General features: G+C 44.2%; 1 protein-coding gene across 2 annotated transcripts in view; it reads left to right on the plus strand.

Moving 5' to 3' along the window:
• PRKCZ (protein kinase C zeta) overlaps positions 1-19,919 on the plus strand; it is a 943,345-nt gene that overhangs the window by 806,942 nt on the left and 116,484 nt on the right. For both annotated transcript variants that reach the window (XM_086921534.1, XM_086921535.1), the window contains 3 exons: positions 1,893-2,028; positions 5,776-5,863; positions 16,690-16,809. In XM_086921534.1, coding sequence (XP_086777660.1) covers positions 1,893-2,028; positions 5,776-5,863; positions 16,690-16,809 — 344 coding nt within the window. The remainder of the gene's footprint in view (positions 1-1,892; positions 2,029-5,775; positions 5,864-16,689; positions 16,810-19,919) is intronic.

A 19,919-nucleotide genomic window follows, 5' to 3' on the forward strand; every position in this document is an offset into this window, starting at 1 on the left:
TGATGTGCACACGCCATGACGAGAGAAGAAAGCTAGATGGCGCCTCTGCTCGTCATTGTGCGCGCAACTGCACGCTCTATGCCACCTGGTCGGACTTTTGAAAGCCCACTCACTAAATGTCTCGTCAGAGCAACGCATGCGCTGGCTCAGGCGAGACCTAAAAAACAACATAGCGGATGGCAAAGCATGAAAAGATGACAGCTGTGAAATGCAAAACATGTGACCGAAATGAAAAAAGCAGATTATGTAAAGCTGATATGCAGTTGCAAAACAGATCTGTCAGTCCAGAACTTGAGCGATAGGAAAAACTTTTTCACCAATTAATGAGCAATGCCTCATCCTCCCTGTATATTGTGCCTTCTGTTAGTCACAAGTAGTGGTCATTATTTGTGTGTCATAATAGAACTGTACACTATTTGATGGATAGTGTGTAATTTGATGAAACATTTGCTTCACATTTATTCTGAAACACAGTATCTAACCTCTCTTAGCTGTTCTGTTTTTAAGGTATTGTCATGTTCTGGTTAGGGATGAGTGAAGGCATATAGGAAATTCTGTGGAAGAAGATGCTGGTATTCCTTTTAGTGCTCTTTACACATTTACTGACAAGTCATACATTGTGACATGGAATGATGTGGGTTTGGGTACGCTGTGTACTGCTGCCCTGTCCACACAAAGAATGACAAATGTTACAGCCCAGGAAAGGTGTATACTGTCCCAGCTGTTCATGGTTGTCCAGCATCCAACCTCAGTGGTATAAACACAGAAACCAATTTTGAGCAGACGAAAGGTGACCAATCAGAATTACTTAAACAACTTTGTTGTTCAAACAATGTGATTGGACGCCTTCAACCAATGAGAATTGATAAGTGCTTGGTGGACCATGAAAACAAAAAAACATGGAGCAGACTGCTCTTTCCTTCACCCATTGGGCTCCATAACTGTGTGAGCAGTAGGAACACAGTCCAATTTCTAAAGCAGTGGGTTTTTAAATGTACCCGGATGGTGAATAAAAAAGCGTTGGTTTATTTTTTTAATTTATTTATGACATTTTATATAGCGCGAACGTGACCCAAGCGGGTATCAGAGCACTTTACATAATGAGGTAACAACAATTCGACAGGGCAGGATAAACGGGTGACAAGAGTACTGCAGCATTGACATTGTTTGACAGATTTTAACACATTCTAGGCCCTTAGTTTCATGATGTAGAGTTGTGGAATGCATTGTGTCATAAGCACTATTCGAATGTGATGACATATTATGGAATCTGAATACGTTGGTGGGTGTGGGGAGAGCAGAGGACTGGGGCTGTGGATGATGTATGTCGTTCCGCCTATCTTCCTTCTGTGCTGGGTTTGGATTTTACAAGAAATCGTATTTACTCATACTTGAGTGGCACGTTCATTACTCTTAGTATATCATTGAGCACATTCATTATGTGTAGTTTCTTGATGCAGTGCCTAATGCCGTGCTTTTACCAGTTCCTTAGCGCCATGAATGGCTGATATGAAAATGAGGCACAAGGAGGTAAAGTAATTTGCCCATGGTCACGTCTAAAGCGTAGAAGTAAAGACTTTAAAGCGACCATGCAAAGAGCTCTTCCTCTGTTGCATGTCTGTTGAAAAAAGGGAAAAGGGCAAAGAAATATTGAGTTTTAGAGCATTAGATTTTTTCAGTACCACTACATCAGTGTGTGAAATACGATGATTGATTACCTCGATCACCATGGGCCACTTATATTTTGTGTGAAATCTGAAGAGGCAGAGTTTATCTATCTAGTGTGGTTTAATTAACAATAGTGTATTTAGGTTTGGTTATTTTCTGAATTGTGTTCAGTCCTGTGTTTTCCAAGACTTTCTCTAATATATTACTGGTCTCTTTGTTCCAAGATTCTATGCTGCTGAAATTTGTATTGCTCTAAACTTCCTGCATGAGCGAGGAATAATTTACAGAGACTTGAAACTAGACAACGTTCTGCTAGATTCTGAAGGGCATATCAAATTAACTGATTATGGCATGTGCAAGGTAAGGCACTTTCTTTCATATGATGCTACAGTGGCTAACAGTCTGTTCTACCATAAACACTGTTGAACTATTTAAATGTACAATCAGTTCAGTACTTTATTCGGAATAGTATGTTAACACTGAAATAAATATATTTCACATATGTCTGGCACCCTCTCATCATGTTTGGCAGTTCTGTTAACAAGGTAGGTATTTGATGCCAGAGAAAACATTGTGATTATTCTTTTCGAACCGTTTCTAGAGATTGGTGTATTTTTCGGTTAAAAAGTTGTACTCTGAGTACCTTCTGTCTTTCAATATCTCTGCTAGTATCCATGTCTTAAGTGGCTCCTTTATCATCAAGTTACAGGGCCAAGTCACATGCTTATTCTCCCAAAAGGATAAGAGGGAAACAGCTTCGAATAGAAGGACGATGCTGAAAATATGACAAAGAAGCAATATGATGAGATGGTGGTGGACGCAGACTTGACAAACCAAAACAAAAACTTGCAACAAATTAAATCTGAAAGGGAGCAGCCTGCCCATCGTGCTTCTTACTTATCCATTTACTGAAAAAGTTCAGGAACGTTTTAAGAATTTCTCTTTAGATTGTTGTGTCTGTGCTCATGCAGATGGCCAAAAATGACTTTGACCATTTACTCTCTATTAATCTCTGGCTATTTTAGGTCTGGCTTGGAAGTGCTGCTGGGTGCCGGCATATTGTTACTGGTTAATTGAAATATACCTACAGTACTCCTTAGAGCAGCACGTCTTCCCGTGCTTTTGACTCTTTGGTTTATCATTTTGCTCCCTATTGAGTGCTTGTATTGCAGAGACTACATACATTTAAAATCCACACTGAATCATTAGAAATTAAACTCTTTGTTTCTTAAATGGGTTCTATACAGAAAGCAGCCGTTTATAGATCTACCCTACAGTGTTAGCTTTCTTTTGTCAAGAGCCCTCTTCTGAACCATACCAAAATGTAAAGTGACTTACAGCGGGCTTAAAGCCAGCCATTGCTTACCAGTGATTGGATTTCTTGCTTGCTTCTTATTCAATGGGTTTCCTACCTTGTTGTGTTTATCCCTCCCCTTGATCAGAGCTCCTTTACCATCCTTGTGATTGGAGACTTGTTATGCCTCCACTTCCACATTCAGGGAACTCCTTTTCCCACTTTTCTGTCAGCACTCTTTGGTGGGCTGCTTTCAGCTAACACTGGGTGGATTAACAGAATTATTGCACTTCAAGGCTAGGTTATATAGAATGTTTCATGGAACGAGTTTAGAATGTAGTAACTCATGGTGTGGGGCTGAAACTGTCCTGTCGGTTTGGTCGGTGCTGCATCAAGAATAAACCTTCTGAAATGTAACCTGCTTACTGTTCTCATTGCATTGGGGACCTCAGTACACTCCAGGGCAATACATATGCTTTATTGCTCTTCCCATCCTCTGCTGTCTCCCACCCCCTCACATACCAACCCATTCTCCATGCTCTGTGTGTCCTCCCCGTCCCCAGACCCCAGGTTGTCCATTGCTTCTTCACCAACTTTTTTGTTTTTATTTTTTATTCCTTCTGTGCCTCAAGCTCCTTCAATACTTCTCCACCACGCTCCTCCCCATGTTTACTTGTCCCCACCTGCTCCTCCCATCCATTTATTAAGCCCCCCCCCTTCTCCGCCATATTTGACTGGGAGATAAATAATAAACAAAATGGTCGTTTGCATGCGTGTTTGATGCAGGCATTTATGTATCATCACACTAAGCTGCATTAGCTGTGTGAAGCTTACTTGCAAATGCACAAGTATACGTCAAAGCTGGTTATTTATTTGTTTGCTCATGCTGGCAAGCATGAACATAAAAAAATTGGGGGAAGCCAATAGTTTGAAAAGCAGTCGGTTAACCTAGGCAGGATTTTTGGGTGTAAAAAAAAAGCCAGGAATCACAACACATTTCAGACCTATTTGTATTCCCAGTGCTTGTTAATGTAATTGCTGGCACCAGAAAGCAATTTGATCCGTAGTTAACCTCATATATATGACAAATGAGTGAAATTAAATGTAAAATGGGGGAGTTAAAATCCTACAAAAAAATCCAAGTGTTTGTTGACCATGCTTAGGAATTCTTTGTATGAGAAGGTTTAAAACTGCATATTTGAGAAAAAGATAATGTAAAAAATTGTTTTTCAGAAAAAATGTCAGCAGTTTCAAAATGAACAAGATCCATCGAAGCCAATAGAAGTCCCAAACATTTTAAGTAAATAATATCTAATAAAGGAGAATTACGCTGAAATGACAATTCGGGTTTTATGTTGGGTTTATTTATTTTAATTGGGGGATTATTTTGAATTATTACCACATCCTGCAGTTGAAGGAAAGCAATGGAGGCTGTTATGTGGACAAAATGCCTTCTTGAACATGAATTTCCAAAACGAGCAGTATGAAGCAAACGTGTTTGTCAAATTTGATGCAGATCGGTTGTAGGGCTTGCAAAGGATAAATTCCAAAGGTATGGTCTGCCATTGATTCAACAAACTCTAAACGCAAGTTAATTAAATCGGGCAGGCACATAGTGTGCAGCCTCATTCGGTTTCATGGTCCAGGGCTAAAACCACTGAAATTGGCCAGTCATGATTAACTGTGCAAACCATAACTCACCCCCAATGCTCCGGTCCCGCGAAGGATGTCATAGGTGACATCACTGGTGACATCCTAAATCATCCCATTATCCATCTCAGCACAGACCTTCATTGTTTGAATGTTTTGCTATTTACTTATGTTGTTTTGTCCTATTTTATTTTCTGTCGTGTTATATCATCTGACATTTAGTCCACTACAGTGCCTAGACTCCATGTCTGCATAATCTACTGCATAGGCATTTACCCAGGTGCAGGATTTGGTTGGCACATATTCTGGATTCATCCCTCGTGTGCACATAACCCATTGCGCACACCTTTGGGCTGTATGTAGTGGGGTTAACTGCAGGGCATGGGTTTTCTGTGAGGCTCTGTGCCAGCCCTTGTATGGATATAACTCACTACCTTGTAGTGGTTGCAAGAGAAATGTTCCTTGTTGTCGTGAACCAGTCAGGCTCAGGTTTGTGAATCAGACCTTCCATTGGATGAGAGGAGAACGGATGTACAGGAGAACAGATGTCCTATTCTGAGTAAGGTTCTAGTTGCATGCAAAGTTTAGTGTCATTCCATTCAATAGTTGTTGCTGTACCGAAGATCTATATTATCTGTGGGAGCTTGAGTGGAAGGCACCAATATTTTAACACCATTTATTTATTTCCACCTGGACAGATCTACCAATCGCACCCATAAAACTCGGAACCTTATAATGCTTAGGAGCTAATTTTGCGTAGGTGAACATGAGGCCTAGGCATTATATGCAGGAAGTGGTGGTTAATCAACATAAGGCATTCATTGGTTCACTTGTTTACCGGTCAGTCTCAGATTATATACAGCCAATTCACTGTTCATGTCTACAGTCCATGCAGACTTGGTGATTGGAGGAAGATGCGGAGATGAAGGCGAGGGAAGAGCATTAGGATGCTTGTTGTTTGTTCTGGATTGCATACTAAGTATGCCACAGTTGTGTCCATCTGCATTGTTGTCAGTTAAGCATATAATCAGTTTGTGGTGCATCTATGTGGTCTGCTGAAGTACGCACTCTCTCAAGGGCTAGATGAGTGCCCTTTTTAGTTTAACATTTTTAGTTTATTTGCCACATTTCACTGATTCTTTAAAACAATTGTATCATTGTAGGAGGGGCTGGGACCCGGTGACACTACAAGCACTTTCTGTGGAACGCCAAATTACATTGCCCCTGAGATTTTAAGGGGAGAGGAATACGGTAAGTGCTTTTCTCCCATCCAAGGATACATTGGTTTTCTATCATTAACTGTAAATGTACATTTACAACACACATATCATGATGTCTCTTGCATTCTTCAGCCAATGTGTTAAATCATTTGGGGAAATGTGTAGTTCCTTATTGCAACAATGGTAACCTCCTACATGCAGAGGACGAGAAGGTCACAACCCAGGCATTGCTTCTTTAATGTGGAGGACGTGAACTTCTGGTCCACCACATTGGGGGTTAAAATCCTTTGGGTGCGAGGCTTCTCTCTCTTGCTCTCTGTGTATGGATGCTTCTATTTCTCTGGTTCGGGTTGTAACTGTGCAGTGTGTGTAGCACGTTTCCACTGATGGTGCCTGTTTCTACCTGCTGTGTGTTAGGGAAGCTTGCACTGCTGTTGCACTGTGCTTGTTCAACGTGTAAGGAAAGTTTGCATGGATTCTGCTTCCACATTACCTGTTCTGATCATTTGAATGCATTGCGCTGGGAGTGCTGCCTTGTCTATGCCTGTTGGGTGCCCTTAGTGGACCTTTAGAAACCCTTTTCAACCTCAACATACCACAACGATTGGCTTTACCAAGGCTTGATTTGAAAGGTGCACCATCATGTAAGGGGTATACTGATAGCAATACTACACACTAAGTACAGGAATGTCCTTAGGACGCAATTTGTAGGCGTTTCTAGTGCCCCTTGGACATTACCTTGTAGATGGGGTTATAGTTTGCGCAGCTCTTCCTGTAATATCGATCTCCTGGAAGCACGTTTGTGTCTGCCTTATCTCATGGCTGTGTCCCCTCATTGCATGGGTTTGCTCCATAGAAATGAGTAAATGCTTTTACAGATGTGGGAGCAGGGGCAGCGAGGCGGTGAGGTTGGGCTCTGACTGCACCATATAGAACGCGCAGTTCAGTCTTTGAAGTTAACCCCCAAAGGACGTCTCTTGGGACGGCTTCCAAGTAACCCCACTGAAGAGTAGTCACACATTGCATCTGCCTTCAAGGTGAGGGGCTGGAGGGCGTGGGGTTCCGTTTTTATCGGTAGAAGTGTGGGTAGACCGAATAGTAGAACACATGTTATTATCAATACAAATTCTCTCCATTTGTGGTTTTCAAATGTAAGCTAGAGTGCAAGAAAGAGCAGATTTTGTGAAGTGCCCACCAAATAATAGATAATTCCAAATTCAGAGTTGTGGAAATAACCTCTATTCCTAATCTGAATATATTGTGCACATTTCAAAGGTGCATGTGTTTGATCACATGTAGTAAATCCAGAAATCCGGGCACTCTCCTAAAACTGACAGGCCTCATATTCCAAGGAGTTGAAAAGTGCCTGCTGTGTATACTAAATATCTGCTTTCTCACCTTATCCTATTTACATCACTTCCCAAGTGGGTGGGTACAGTAAGATTTGATGTTTCTTTGCTGGTTTTCAGGTATTTGACAGGTTTTCTTATTTCATAGCAAACCTGGAAGAGTGAGAGGGGACTAGGTGTCATCCATTTCTCTGAACAAACTTTAACTGCAATCTTTGCCGGATACGGTACAAGTGTTGAATCTAACTAATGTATTGGAAATATGGTAGTCACTGGGAAACGCAAAGAGGAGGGGAAGTGCCCGGATCCTGCAGAGTATGTAATCTACCCAGAGATGAATCCTTCTTTCCAGCAGATAAGGGCTGGATGTGCGATTATTCGGCTATTCCTGCAGGGCTGCAAATCATTGTATGAACACTTCCTGCCTGCAGGAAAAAATGCCCTAATAGCGATAGAACATATCCTTATCGCTTCCCCCTTGAACAGCTTCAAAGAAAAAATATAGGTTCATAGCACAGCAGCACCCTCAAATGTTGAATTCATAAAGTGTCAAAAGATTTACTGCGGCCTTTCTGTAGCTGGAACGCGTTGGAACAATAGACCCGTAAACACATTTATGCTGGATTTCCTGAAAAATTTAGAAAGGGTGGTTTCATCACCAGCTGGCAGCAAAATCCGAATACGTAAACATACCTCTGACTCACTGTGTTCGAAGAAGTTATTAGTGACTCAGGACTAAATTCTGAATATTTTTCATTTATTTTTCTTCAAAATTCAATGTAAAAGGCAAAATGTAGTAATCTTGTGAAATCAGTACATATAAGCAAACTATAGAGAACACTTCTCTTTACATGAACACAAGTAAACAATGCAAGGACATTACAGTTCTTTACTTTCGATGTAGCTACAGCAGCTCCTGAATTCGTTGGGACTACCTGGGGCTTTCACAGGTTGCTGTTCAGGAGCTGGGGGCTCTCTTCCAATCAAAAGTAGCGAAGATTAACAATCCTCAGTTCTTGGCTAGAGAATTCAGATTATGATTATTTGCAAACAATCATAAGCTTTATGCTAATTCAAAATTGGTCCTGCACTTCTGTTTGATTTCAGAAATGTACAAAGATATATTATTTGCATTGTAGTTATTATTTGCATTGCTCTTGTATAGATATGTGCTTGTGATAAATAATGTGTTCACTGATTACAAGTGTATTTCAGGATTAGGAACTTGGCATGTCAAGGAAGGGAATGTATATGAAGGAGATCCGATTGAGTGAAGACACTTTAATTCTGAAGTTCTCTCACAAGAGGGACTTACAGACCTGCCCAATTCTTGGTATCAAAGACCTTCCGTTATCTACAAGTGGGTCCACCCCAAAGGCAGACGCGAAAGCAGTCCTGGCAAAAATGTTCAAACCAACCCTTCTCCCTCTCTTATCTCACTCTCTTTTCCTCCATGTCTCCTGAATCACTCACCATGCCTGCTGCAATTAATATTAGGGAGCAGGAAGAGTGGAGGAGATTCCAAGAGCAGGAAGAGTAGAGGAGATACCAAGACTGTCCCGTAGCCTTCATAAACCAGGCTCCTAAGGCTCCAGCTCACCGGGGAAATTACCGATGAAATAAATAAGCAGTCTGGGGCTGGGCGCAGGGGGCACTTGCAGGTAGATTGCAGGCACTTGGGATGGGAGCATTTCAACTTAGTGCCAACTCTTAAATTGGGGTCACATTGCAAGCGACCAAAGTGATTACACAAACCCATATTGATTGGTTGAGTTCCTAGTCTCAGTCCAGGTTCCTGTAATCGGAAGATAGGACTGAAAACGGTGGCGACAGGTATAACTACTGAAGATGGTGATCCTCTAAATGCATCATCACGTCATAAAAACATTTTTAATCGTAGTTATTAGTTGTCTCAGAATAGAAAGTGTTGCTGTGTTATAGATCGGATCTGAACATAAGTTTCTGAAGGCTTTTCCTCCAGATCATAATTCAAGAACAATGTTTGATCCCATTAGAGGCATCTCTCACTGTCTGCCAACGCTACTACTAGACTATAAGTTTGGTGAGCTTCATTTTGCTCCGTTTAAGAGTGCACCATTTCATGTTCAGGGCTGCTTCTTGTGGAACTCTATCTTTAAGGCAGAGACTGAAAAATTACCATCAAAAATTGTTCTAAAAATCCTTCAGGATTTGCATTTGCACATTGGTAATTAGATAATCCAGACTTCTTTGCAGACTCAGTCTCTACGTCCTGCCTAGCCAGATGCTCAAGCCAGTCTTCCTTCTTCAACTAGACTTCCTAGGACCCTTGCTGTTCTGTAAAGCTTTCACATTTTGCACATATTCGATTGAGGGTACGTACCGGTAACACCACCCTCGCTGGTCAACCGACGGGTTTCCTACTACCAAGATTCTGCAACACAAATGTACTTTTATGCTCCATTAGCATGTCTGTATGCCTCAAAGTGCCCTGAGGCCCAAATAGGGTGTTAGCACTGCTTTACAAAAAGCCCAAATAAAATAGCCATTTACTAACTGAAAAAACTCTGAAAACATTCCAAGTAAATGAAAGGCCGTGCAATCTTGTAAACTTTTGTGTGAAATAGCTCAACTTTTGTGGATGTAAACATTTCAAATTTTCAAAAAATACTAAAGGGAGAAGTCTGGATTCTAACCGGAAATACACTGAAGGGAAGGTGGGATTAATGGTAATATAGAGACATAAAAACTCCCAGAGTTTCCATCTAATCTATCCCTGTTTAAAGTTATTCCGGTTATCCTGTGATTGAGGCAGATGTAATAAAACTAATACCTAGACACACCCAAGGTGTAGACTGCTTTACAAATGCTACCTGGTGCTAAATTAACACAGTTCAAGAGGCAAGTATGCAACGCATGTATGTATAAGCGAAGGTACAAATTTACCCTTCGAGAAATGGAATGCTCGTCAAGATGTGTGGTGCACACTAGAGATTAGGATATTGTGGGACATAGAGGAGAAGGCAGGGGGTGTTGAAAGGGGTAGGTAGCAGTTTTAAAGAGGTGAGTAGAGGGTTATTTGAAGAGGAATAGACAGGATTGCAGTGGCTGCGGAGGGAAAGGAATAGTGGGTTCCCTTCATGGGGGTAATTGTTCGACAAGGTGATGTTTGGAAGAGTTTAGTCTTCAGATCATTTCTTAAACAGAGAAGTAGTAAGAGTTCCCCAGATCCGATTAGGACCGAGTGCCAGACAAGAAATTTTCAGACTAGGCGGTAATAAGTGACTAAAATATGTTGAGGACTGTAATGAAGAAGAATTGACCGAGGGTGATGTATTTAACAGTAAGCAATTATAGCCTTGTGAAAGATGTCAGAAGACCGGGAAAGAGTAATATACTGTGTCATCAGGCGTTCCTCTGGAGACCAAGAAGAGCAAACAGGAAAATGGCAAGAGAATAGATGTGGTGATCATTATCCATAAGTATGTGTGGCCCTAGCGTCAGGAATAGGATTACCCCTTGATGTCCTAGTAGATCCCTTGTACTAGATTAGGCACTTCATCTTCTAAGGTAACCACTGCTTTTTAGGTCTTGCATGGTGTACTGCGCACATGCGCAGTCGAGCTCGCAGGATTTTGTTTTAGAGTGAACTTCACTAGCGAGGGTTAAGCCCTGCTCCTCTTCTCCATTGACTGACCTCCTAAACGCTGGCCAGCCAATTGGAGAAGAGGTCCTAATGACGTTCTTCTTTCTCTCTAAGCCCCGTCCTTTTCAGACTGGGTTCCTTGCCTTACGTTTGTGGTAAAAGGTTTCTTATCTTCTTTATGGTTCCAGATGGCCCCATAAAGAAGATAAGAAACCTTTTAAGTCAGCAGGAAGTCCGGGCGCCCAGTCTGAAAAGGACGGGGCTTAGAGACAAAAGGTTGTGTCATGGCGAGCGCTTGTTCTCACAGGAGTTCTGTGCGTCTTTTTGTTTCCCCAAAGATGCTGATCATTAATGCTCCAATTCTTTGTTGCAAATGAATTTTGGAGCTTTCGTCAGACGTCTTGTAAAAAGCAGTGGATGGCCATACAAACATGTTAACCGGATTTCACTATACTCTCTTAATGTTATGTTTATTGCCCAATAGTTAGGCGATTTGGTGCAGTTGCATCAGTAGTGACTAGAGGTCACAGACCAGCACCAGAGAAGTGTGCGAGGCAGCAGTACAACGCGCTGCGAATATAGGTCTCGATCGCAACAGTAACACTGGACACTGCTTCTAGAGGTCCCTTTTACCCAACGTTGGCTATGAGTGTTCAAGTCTGCTACACAACAAGCTGCTCCTGGAGGTCCCGTCACCAGCGCTATGTACAGGACTGCAACACCACACACTGCTCCTAGACTCCTAGAGGTCCCCTCACCGGCTCCAGTGCTGAGTATTATTTATTTATGCAATTTTATATAGTGCGGACTTTACCAATGTCGGAGCGCTTTACAATAGAGCCAAGTATGTTACTAGAGGAGATTCACAAAGTTACAGGATACAAACGGAATAGTTGAAGAAATAACATAAAATAGGAGGTGGCACTCACGACTGAAACACCAAACGCTGCTCCTAGAGGCCCCCATCACGGGCTCCAGCGCTGTGTACAAGAATGAAACACCTCACGCTCCTCCTAGAGGTCTCCTCATCGGCTACAACGCTGTGTACAAGACTGCAACACCACACGCTGCTCCTAGAGGTCCCCTCACCCGCTCAAGTGCTATGTACAAAAATTAAACACCACACGCTGCTCCTAGAGGTCCCCTCCCTGGCTTAAGCACTGTTCACAAGACTGCAACACCACACAAAGCTCCTCGAGGCCCCCTTCACAGGCTCCAGCGCTATGTACAAGAATTGAAACACCACACTGCTCCTAGAGGCCCCCTTCACGGGCTCCAGCGCTATGTACAAGACTTCAACACCACACGCTGCTCCTAGAGGTCCCCCTAACTGGCTGCAGCGCTATGTACAAGAATGAAACACCACACACTGCTCCTAGAGGCCCCCTTCATGGGCTCCAGCGCTATGTACAAGACTTCAACACCAGACGCTGCTCCTAGAGGTCCCCATAACTGGCTGCAGCGCTATGTACAAGAATGAAACACCACCCGCTGCTCATAGAGGTCCCCTCACCCTCTTCAGCACTATATACAAGACTGCAACACCACACACTGCTCCTAGAGGTCCCCATAACTGGCTGCAGCGCTATGTACAAGAATATAACACCAGACGCTGCTCCTAGAGGTCTCCTCGCCATCTTCAGCACTATATACAAGACTTTAACGCCCCACGCTGCTCCTAAAGGTCCCCTTCCCGGCTCCAGTGCTATATACAAGACTGCAACACCACACGCTGCCCCTAGAGCTCCCCATAACTGGCTTCAGCGCTATATACAAGAATGAAACACCACACGCTGCCCCAAGAGGTCCCCATAACTGGCTTCAGCGCTATATACAAGACTGCAACACCACACGCTGGTTCTAGAGGCCCCATAACTGGCTTCGGCACATTGCACAAGACTGCTACACCACACGCTGCTCCTAGAGGTCCTGTCACCAGCGCTCTGTACAAGACTGCTACACCACACACTGCTCCTAGGTCCCCTCACCAGCTTCAGCGCTATGTACAAGCATGAAACACCACACGCTGCTCCTAGAGGTCCCCTCCCCGGCTCCAGCGCTATATACAAGACTGCAACACCACACGCTGCTCCTCGAGGTCCCCTTCACCTGCTCCAGCGCTATGTACAAGAATGAAACACAACAAGCTGCCCCTAGACGTCCCCATAACTGGCTTCAGCGCTACGTACAAGAATGAAACACCACACGCTGCCCCTAGAGGTCCCCATGACCGGCTTCAGTGCTGTGCACAAGACTGCAACACCACATGCTGCTCCTAGTGGTCCCCTTCACCTGCTCCAGCGCTATGTACAAGAATGAAACACAACAAGCTGCCCCTAGAGGTCCCCATAACTGGCTTCAGCGCTACATACAAGAATGAAACACCACACGCTGCCCCTAGAGGTCCCCATGACCGGCTTCAGTGCTGTGCACAAGACTGCAACACCACACGCTGCCCCTAGGTCCCCTCACCAGCTTCAGCGCTATGTGCAAGAATGAAACACCACACGCTGCTCCTAGAGGTCCCCCCACCATCTTCAGCGCTATATACAAGACTGCAACACCACACGCTGCTCCTAAAGGTCCCCTCCCCGGCTCTAGCGCTATATACAAGACTGCAACACCACACGCTGCTCCTAGAGGTCCCCATAACTGGCTTCAGTGCTATTTACAAGAATGAAACACCACACGAAGCTCCTCGAGGCCCCCTTCACGGGCTCCAGCAATGTACAAGAATGAAACACCACACGCTGCCCCTGGAGGTCCCCATAACTGACTTCAACGCTGTGCACAAGACTGCTACACCAGACGCTGTTCATAGAGGTCCCGTCACCAGCGGTATGTACAAGATCTCCAGCGCTATGTACAAGGCTGCAACACCACACGCTGCCCCTAGAGGTCTCCATAACTGGCTTCAGCGCTATGTACAAGAATGACACAATCCTTTTCCTGTCAAAAGGGTAGCTCCCTCTTTATCTTTTGATATACAAGAATGAAACACCACACGCTGTTTTTAGAGGCCCCATAACTGACTTTGGTGCATTGCACAAGACTACTACACCACACGCTGCTCCTAGAGGTCCTGTCACCAGCGCTATGTTCAAGACTGCAACACCACACACTGCTCCTAGTTCCCCTCACCAGCTACAGCGCTGTGTACAAGAGTGAAACATCACACGTTGCCCCTAGAGGTCCCCATAACTGGCTTCAGCGCTGTGTACAAGAGTGAAACATCACACGTTGCCCCTAGAGGTCCCCATGACCGGCTTCAGTGCTGTGCTCAAGACTGCTACACCAGACGCTGTTCCTAGAGGTCCCGTCACCAGTGCTATGTACAAGACTGCAACACCACACGCTGCCCCTAGGTCCCCTCACCAGCTTCAGCGTTATGTACAAGAATGAAACACCACACCCTGCTCCTAGATGTCCCCTCACCATCTTCAGCGGTATATACAAGACTGCAACACCACACGCTGCTCCTAAAGGTCCCCTCCCCGGCTCCAGCGCTATATACAAGACTGCAACACCACACGCTGCTCCTAGACGTCCCCATAACTGGCTTCAGCGCTATTTACAAGAATGAAACACCACACGCTGCTCCTAGAGGTCCCCATAACTGGCTTCAGCGCTATGTACAAGACTGCAACACCACACACTGACCCTAGAGGTCCCCATAACTGGCTTCTGCCCTATGTACAAGAATGAAACACCACACGCTGCTCCTAGAGGTCCCCTCCCCAGCGCTATATACAAGACTGCAACACCACATGCTGCCCCAAGAGGTCCCCATAACTGGCTTCGGCGCTATATACAAGACTGCAACACCACACACTGCTCCTAGAGGCCCCATAACTGGCTTCGGCGCTGTGCACAAGACTGCTCACCACACGCTGCTCCTAGAGGTCCCGTCACCAGCGCTATATACAAGACTGCAACACCACACACTGCTCCTAGGTCCCCTCACCAGCTACAGCCCTATGTACAAGGATAAAACACCACACGCTGCTCCTAGAGGTCCCCTCCTAGGCCCCAGCGCTATATACAAGACTGCAACACCACATGCTGCTCCTCGAGGCCCTCTTCACCGGCTCCAGCGCTATGTACAAGAATGAAACACCACACGCTGCCCCTAGAAGTCCCCATAACTGGCTTCAGTGCTATGTACAAGAATGAAACGCCACACGCTGCCCCTAGAGGTCCCCATAACTGGCTTCAGCACTATGTACAAGACTCCTACACCACAGCGCTGTGCACAAGACTGCTACACCAGATGCTGTTCCGAGAGGTCCCGTCACAAGCGCTGTGTACAAGACTCCAGTGCTATGTACAAGAATGAAACACCACTTGCTGCTCCTAGAGGCCCCCATAACTGACTGCGGTGCTGTGCACAAGACTGCAACACCACATGCTGCTCCTAGAGGTCCCCATAACTGGCGTCAGCGCTATATACAAGACTCCTACACCACACGCTGCTCCTAGAGGTCCCCATAACTAGCTTCAGCGCTATGTACAAGAATGAAACACCACATGCTACTCCAAGAGGTCCACATAATTGGCTTCAGAGCTATGTACAAGACAACAACACCACACGCTGCTCCTAGAGGTCTCCATAACTGGCTTCAACGCTATGTACAAGAATGAAACACCACACGCTACTCCAAGAGGTCCCCATAAGTGGCTTCAGCGCTATGTACAAGCTGCTACTACACATGCTGCTCCTAGAGGTCCCTTCTCCGGCTCCAGCGCCATCCATCCACCACCACCTCATCCACCACCACCTCATCCACTACCACCACATCCTCCACCACCACCGCCACCTCCACCACCACCACCACATCCACAACACCCACCACCACATCCACCACCAACACATCCAGCACATCCACCACATCCAGCACATCCACCACCACATCCACCACCACATCCACCTCATCCACATCCACCTCATCCACATCCACCTCATCCACATCCACCGCCGCCACATCCACCACCGCCACATCCACCACCGCCAAATCCACCACCACCACCACCACTGCCACATCCACCACCACTGCCACATCCACCACCACCACATCCACCACCACCACATCCACCACCACATCCACCACCACATACACCTCCACCAACACCACATCCACCACCACCATCACATCCACCACAACATCCACCACCACATCCACCACCACATACACCACCACACCCACCACCACCACCACCACATCCACCACATTCACCACCACCACATCCACCACCACCACCACATCCACCACCACCACCACATCCACCACCACATCCACCACCACATCAACCACCACCACATCCATGTGTGTGTGTGTGTGTGTGTGTGTGTGTGTGTGTGTGTGTGTGTGTGTGTGTGTGTGTGTGTGTGTGTGTGTGGGTGTGTGTGTGTGTGTGTGTGTGTGTGGGTGTGGGTGTGTGTGTGTGTGTGTGTGTGTGTGTGTGTGGCTCTGTGTGTTTGTGTGTGGCTCTTTGTGTGTGTGTGTGTGTTTGTGTGTGGCTCTTTGTGTGTGTGTGTGTGTGTGTGTGTGTGTGTGTGTGTGTGTGGGTGCAAATGCAATAGGTCTCGCATTTGCGAGAGATTAAGCTATTGGCATTATAAATGACTGCCATTTATTTATCTGTTTTTAAAACCAACACATAAATAAAAAAATTGTCATTTACAATGCCAATAGCTCTAACTTTTCCAAAGGCGAGACCGTTGCATTGTAAATGCTGGTTTCCATAAATGTTATTACTGCATAACACTTTAAGGATTTAATGTTGTGTACCTCAGGCATGTCTGGTTTGGAAAACTAATTTGAATGATCTTCATTTATGTTTAAAATATTAACTGATGTTTAATTATATTTCTGCTATGTATAGGTTTCAGCGTAGACTGGTGGGCCCTCGGTGTGCTTATGTTTGAAATGATGGCAGGAAGGTCGCCTTTTGACATCATAACTGACAATCCAGACATGAATACCGAAGATTACCTGTTCCAAGGTGGGTACAAGAGTTTATCTGAAAAGCTCATTCTGTAATTGAAACTGATTTTATTGACATTTTAATTTTTGCTCTGAATCGGTAAAATTTCCATAATTGAAAAAATAATTCTCCCGTATCATTACAAGTATTTCTTCTACAATATTTATAATACTACAACATTAGATTATTATAATTTGTGTACGTATTGAGTAGGCAGCAGCCATGTTGGTGCCTCCTCCCCATCCATGGATGAAAATGCACCATAACAAGTAAATTATGAATAAGGGGATCATAGAATTCTTCATATTATGAAACAAGATACGGTAATTGGGTATCCCTATTTTTAGAGACCCTTGGGATATACCTTATTTATTTATCCTGGCATTTTGTATTGTATCATCATGTCACTTTGTTAGCCCCTTCGCAATGCAAAGTTACTGTAGGTGCATTGGACCGAAAGGTACATTAGCCAGGGCATCACTTTTCTGTGTTCATGGGTGAGGTCATTAAAGTGGCATTGGTTCTGAGGATAAGGACTTGAAACCTACCCAGTACCGCCAAAAGAGAAGACTTCGCTGTGCCTCCTAGTCATCTCCCTGATTAATTGTTGGTCATCATATGGAGGCCTGACCCCGCTTTACCACCTAAAATATATGTAGGACCTTTCCAGCGAGAATCTTTACCTGTACAGTGGCCTCAGTTAAAGGTAAGCACATTGCAGTATGTTTTATCTGCATTGACTTGTGAGTTTACTCGCTTTCCTACGCTTGAGAGGTTTTGTATTCATGTACCCCCCCACGGAACTTTATAAACATTCTCGCAGCCTCTCTGTGATGCATGCTTCGATTGTATCCGTAACTATCTACCAACTCAGCTGACCACGCATCAGCGCCTCAATACAAGACAATGCCTGTGAATTAAAATAAAATGATGATACAATTACGATAGTCAGCAGGTGAGTACACAGATTCCCTTGAAAGATTCTTTATGATCAGGTCAGGAAATTAATTCTCCACATCGTGTTACTGAAGATTTCCAAATGGGAACAATTAAAGACTTTCTAGAATAGTGTCACATTGGCTGCAATTTTTGTTTGTTATTTTGTACTTTTCAATTTATAAGGGACAAACCTGGCATCTCCCTCCAAGTTATTGCAGAGCCAAAGATCAGAGTCTGCTCTCATCTTTCAATAGAATTCATACAATAATTATTACAAAGTGTATGGCAAAAATGAATACAAGAAATGACACCCCGATTATTAGTTCTTGCAAAATTAGAAGAAGACCAGAAATTGTCTTTTTATGTGCACTTTGATTCTCTTCTTTAAATGGAAGACAATTATGATGGTCCAAGGATCACATCTGTGAATTTTCAAGCCTGAGCTTGTTGCCTAAAATGTTCTTGGGTTGTTCATTTCATTAAAGGTAACTGTACCCTTTGTGAAATAGGATAAACTATCCATACCAAGAAAAATCACTTGCAATATTGTACCACAGACATTAAATTTCCATTTGAGAGCCACAGAGTATTTTGGTGATTAATTTAAGACCCCAGCGTGTTCTCTTTTGTTTGCCCTAACTCAAATAGCTTGGTATAGTTGTCCTTGCTTGAAAGAGCCTCATCCAAGAAAATAAACTGCCGAAACACATCAACATGAAATGGAAGTCTTGTGCAATGAAATAAAATGATTCTAGATTGTTATAGTAAGTCATTTGTGAAACAGTCCCTGGTATCCCTAACCTCCACATGAGAGCACGCTTTAGAACACAAAAATTAGTCTGTTGGACCTTTTCAATTGTGTATGAAGTATTATTCTCTCTATTTATTTTTCGTATGAAACTTTATATTAATTTCTATGTTCTTAGATGACTTGCGTTATAAATCGAGAAGAGGTTATTTTCTCAACCACATGTGCTCCTTCACACACATTCAGTAAGCATTCCTTTGTAGTTTCCAGCTCTAGAGTTGATACTGCACCAACCTAGCTGTTCTTTACAACGTGATTTTAAGACAGCTTTCATTTACCAATTTTGTCACCATAGTCCAATACTTTATGCTTTTCGGGCAGACATTCCGAAACGACCAAATTACAAGGGCCACTGCACTATAAATGAGACGGAGCTTGTTGCGTCAGTAACATCCCATGAACGTGTATGGCCCAGACCCCTGCCAAGCGTGTCTGACTGCGAGTATTTGATATCCTGGTTTTCAGATTTTTGCTCGGTCTAATAAAGTATGAAGTCCTAGGCCTGCCCTTGATTTACCACTGGTTCTAGAGCTGTATTAGACCTAGAGTGGAACCTTAGTAGTGGCAGTGGAACTACTGTCTCTGTCAGGATTTCACGCATGTAGCACGGTGGTGGTAACATCCCATGTTTCGTTTTGATTATAATCTGCCAAGTCTTTTTTTACCTATGTCATGTGCATGGGTGCCTTCTGGCCCACTCACCCAAAGTTCTACTGCAGACCGTAAACCCAGAAAACTAGTGTCAAATACCATGCACCTGGAGGTGTGCATGCGTGCTAGTGGAGTTTGGTATGAATTGCCAGAGTAAATCAGAGTGACACAGGTTGGGTTCTGTTTTTTAAAAAACTGGCCTATTCATGTGCACAAGATGAAGGTACAGTTGCTTTCCTAGACAGTGGAAGTGCATTACTGACATTCCTTAGATTGCATGGAGGGAATCCAGATAGTGAAAGGGGAGACGTGCATCCCCTTAGAAATTCGATTAGGGTCTTTCTGCTACAGAGGGCTGCTGATTAGGATTCCTGAGCCTGCCATTTGGAGGATGGCAGGGGTGGGGAGTGGGGCTGCTGTTAATTGTCAAGGTGTGCAGAGCCCTTTAGAAGGGGAGCAGCCTCTGTTCCATTTTTTAAACACTATCATGTGTGGCTGTCAGTAGTCCAGTGCAGCCTGCCCTCAGTTCTTTGTGACTCTTTGGTGGATGCTCCAATTGGAAGATGACCCTGCTGTGAAGAGAGTCACAAAAGTAAAAAAGCTGAGGCTGGAAGACTTCCAGTGAAAGACACCGGAAAGGGGAACCGATCCAAACTGGTGCTGCAAAGACAGATACAATCCACATCCCCTGTGTGCCGACTTTGTATGGAAATGGGGGCTGATGACCCAC

The sequence above is a fragment of the Lissotriton vulgaris genome, chromosome 5, assembly GCF_964263255.1.
Source record: "Lissotriton vulgaris chromosome 5, aLisVul1.2, whole genome shotgun sequence".
Taxonomy (NCBI): Eukaryota; Metazoa; Chordata; class Amphibia; order Caudata; family Salamandridae; genus Lissotriton; species Lissotriton vulgaris.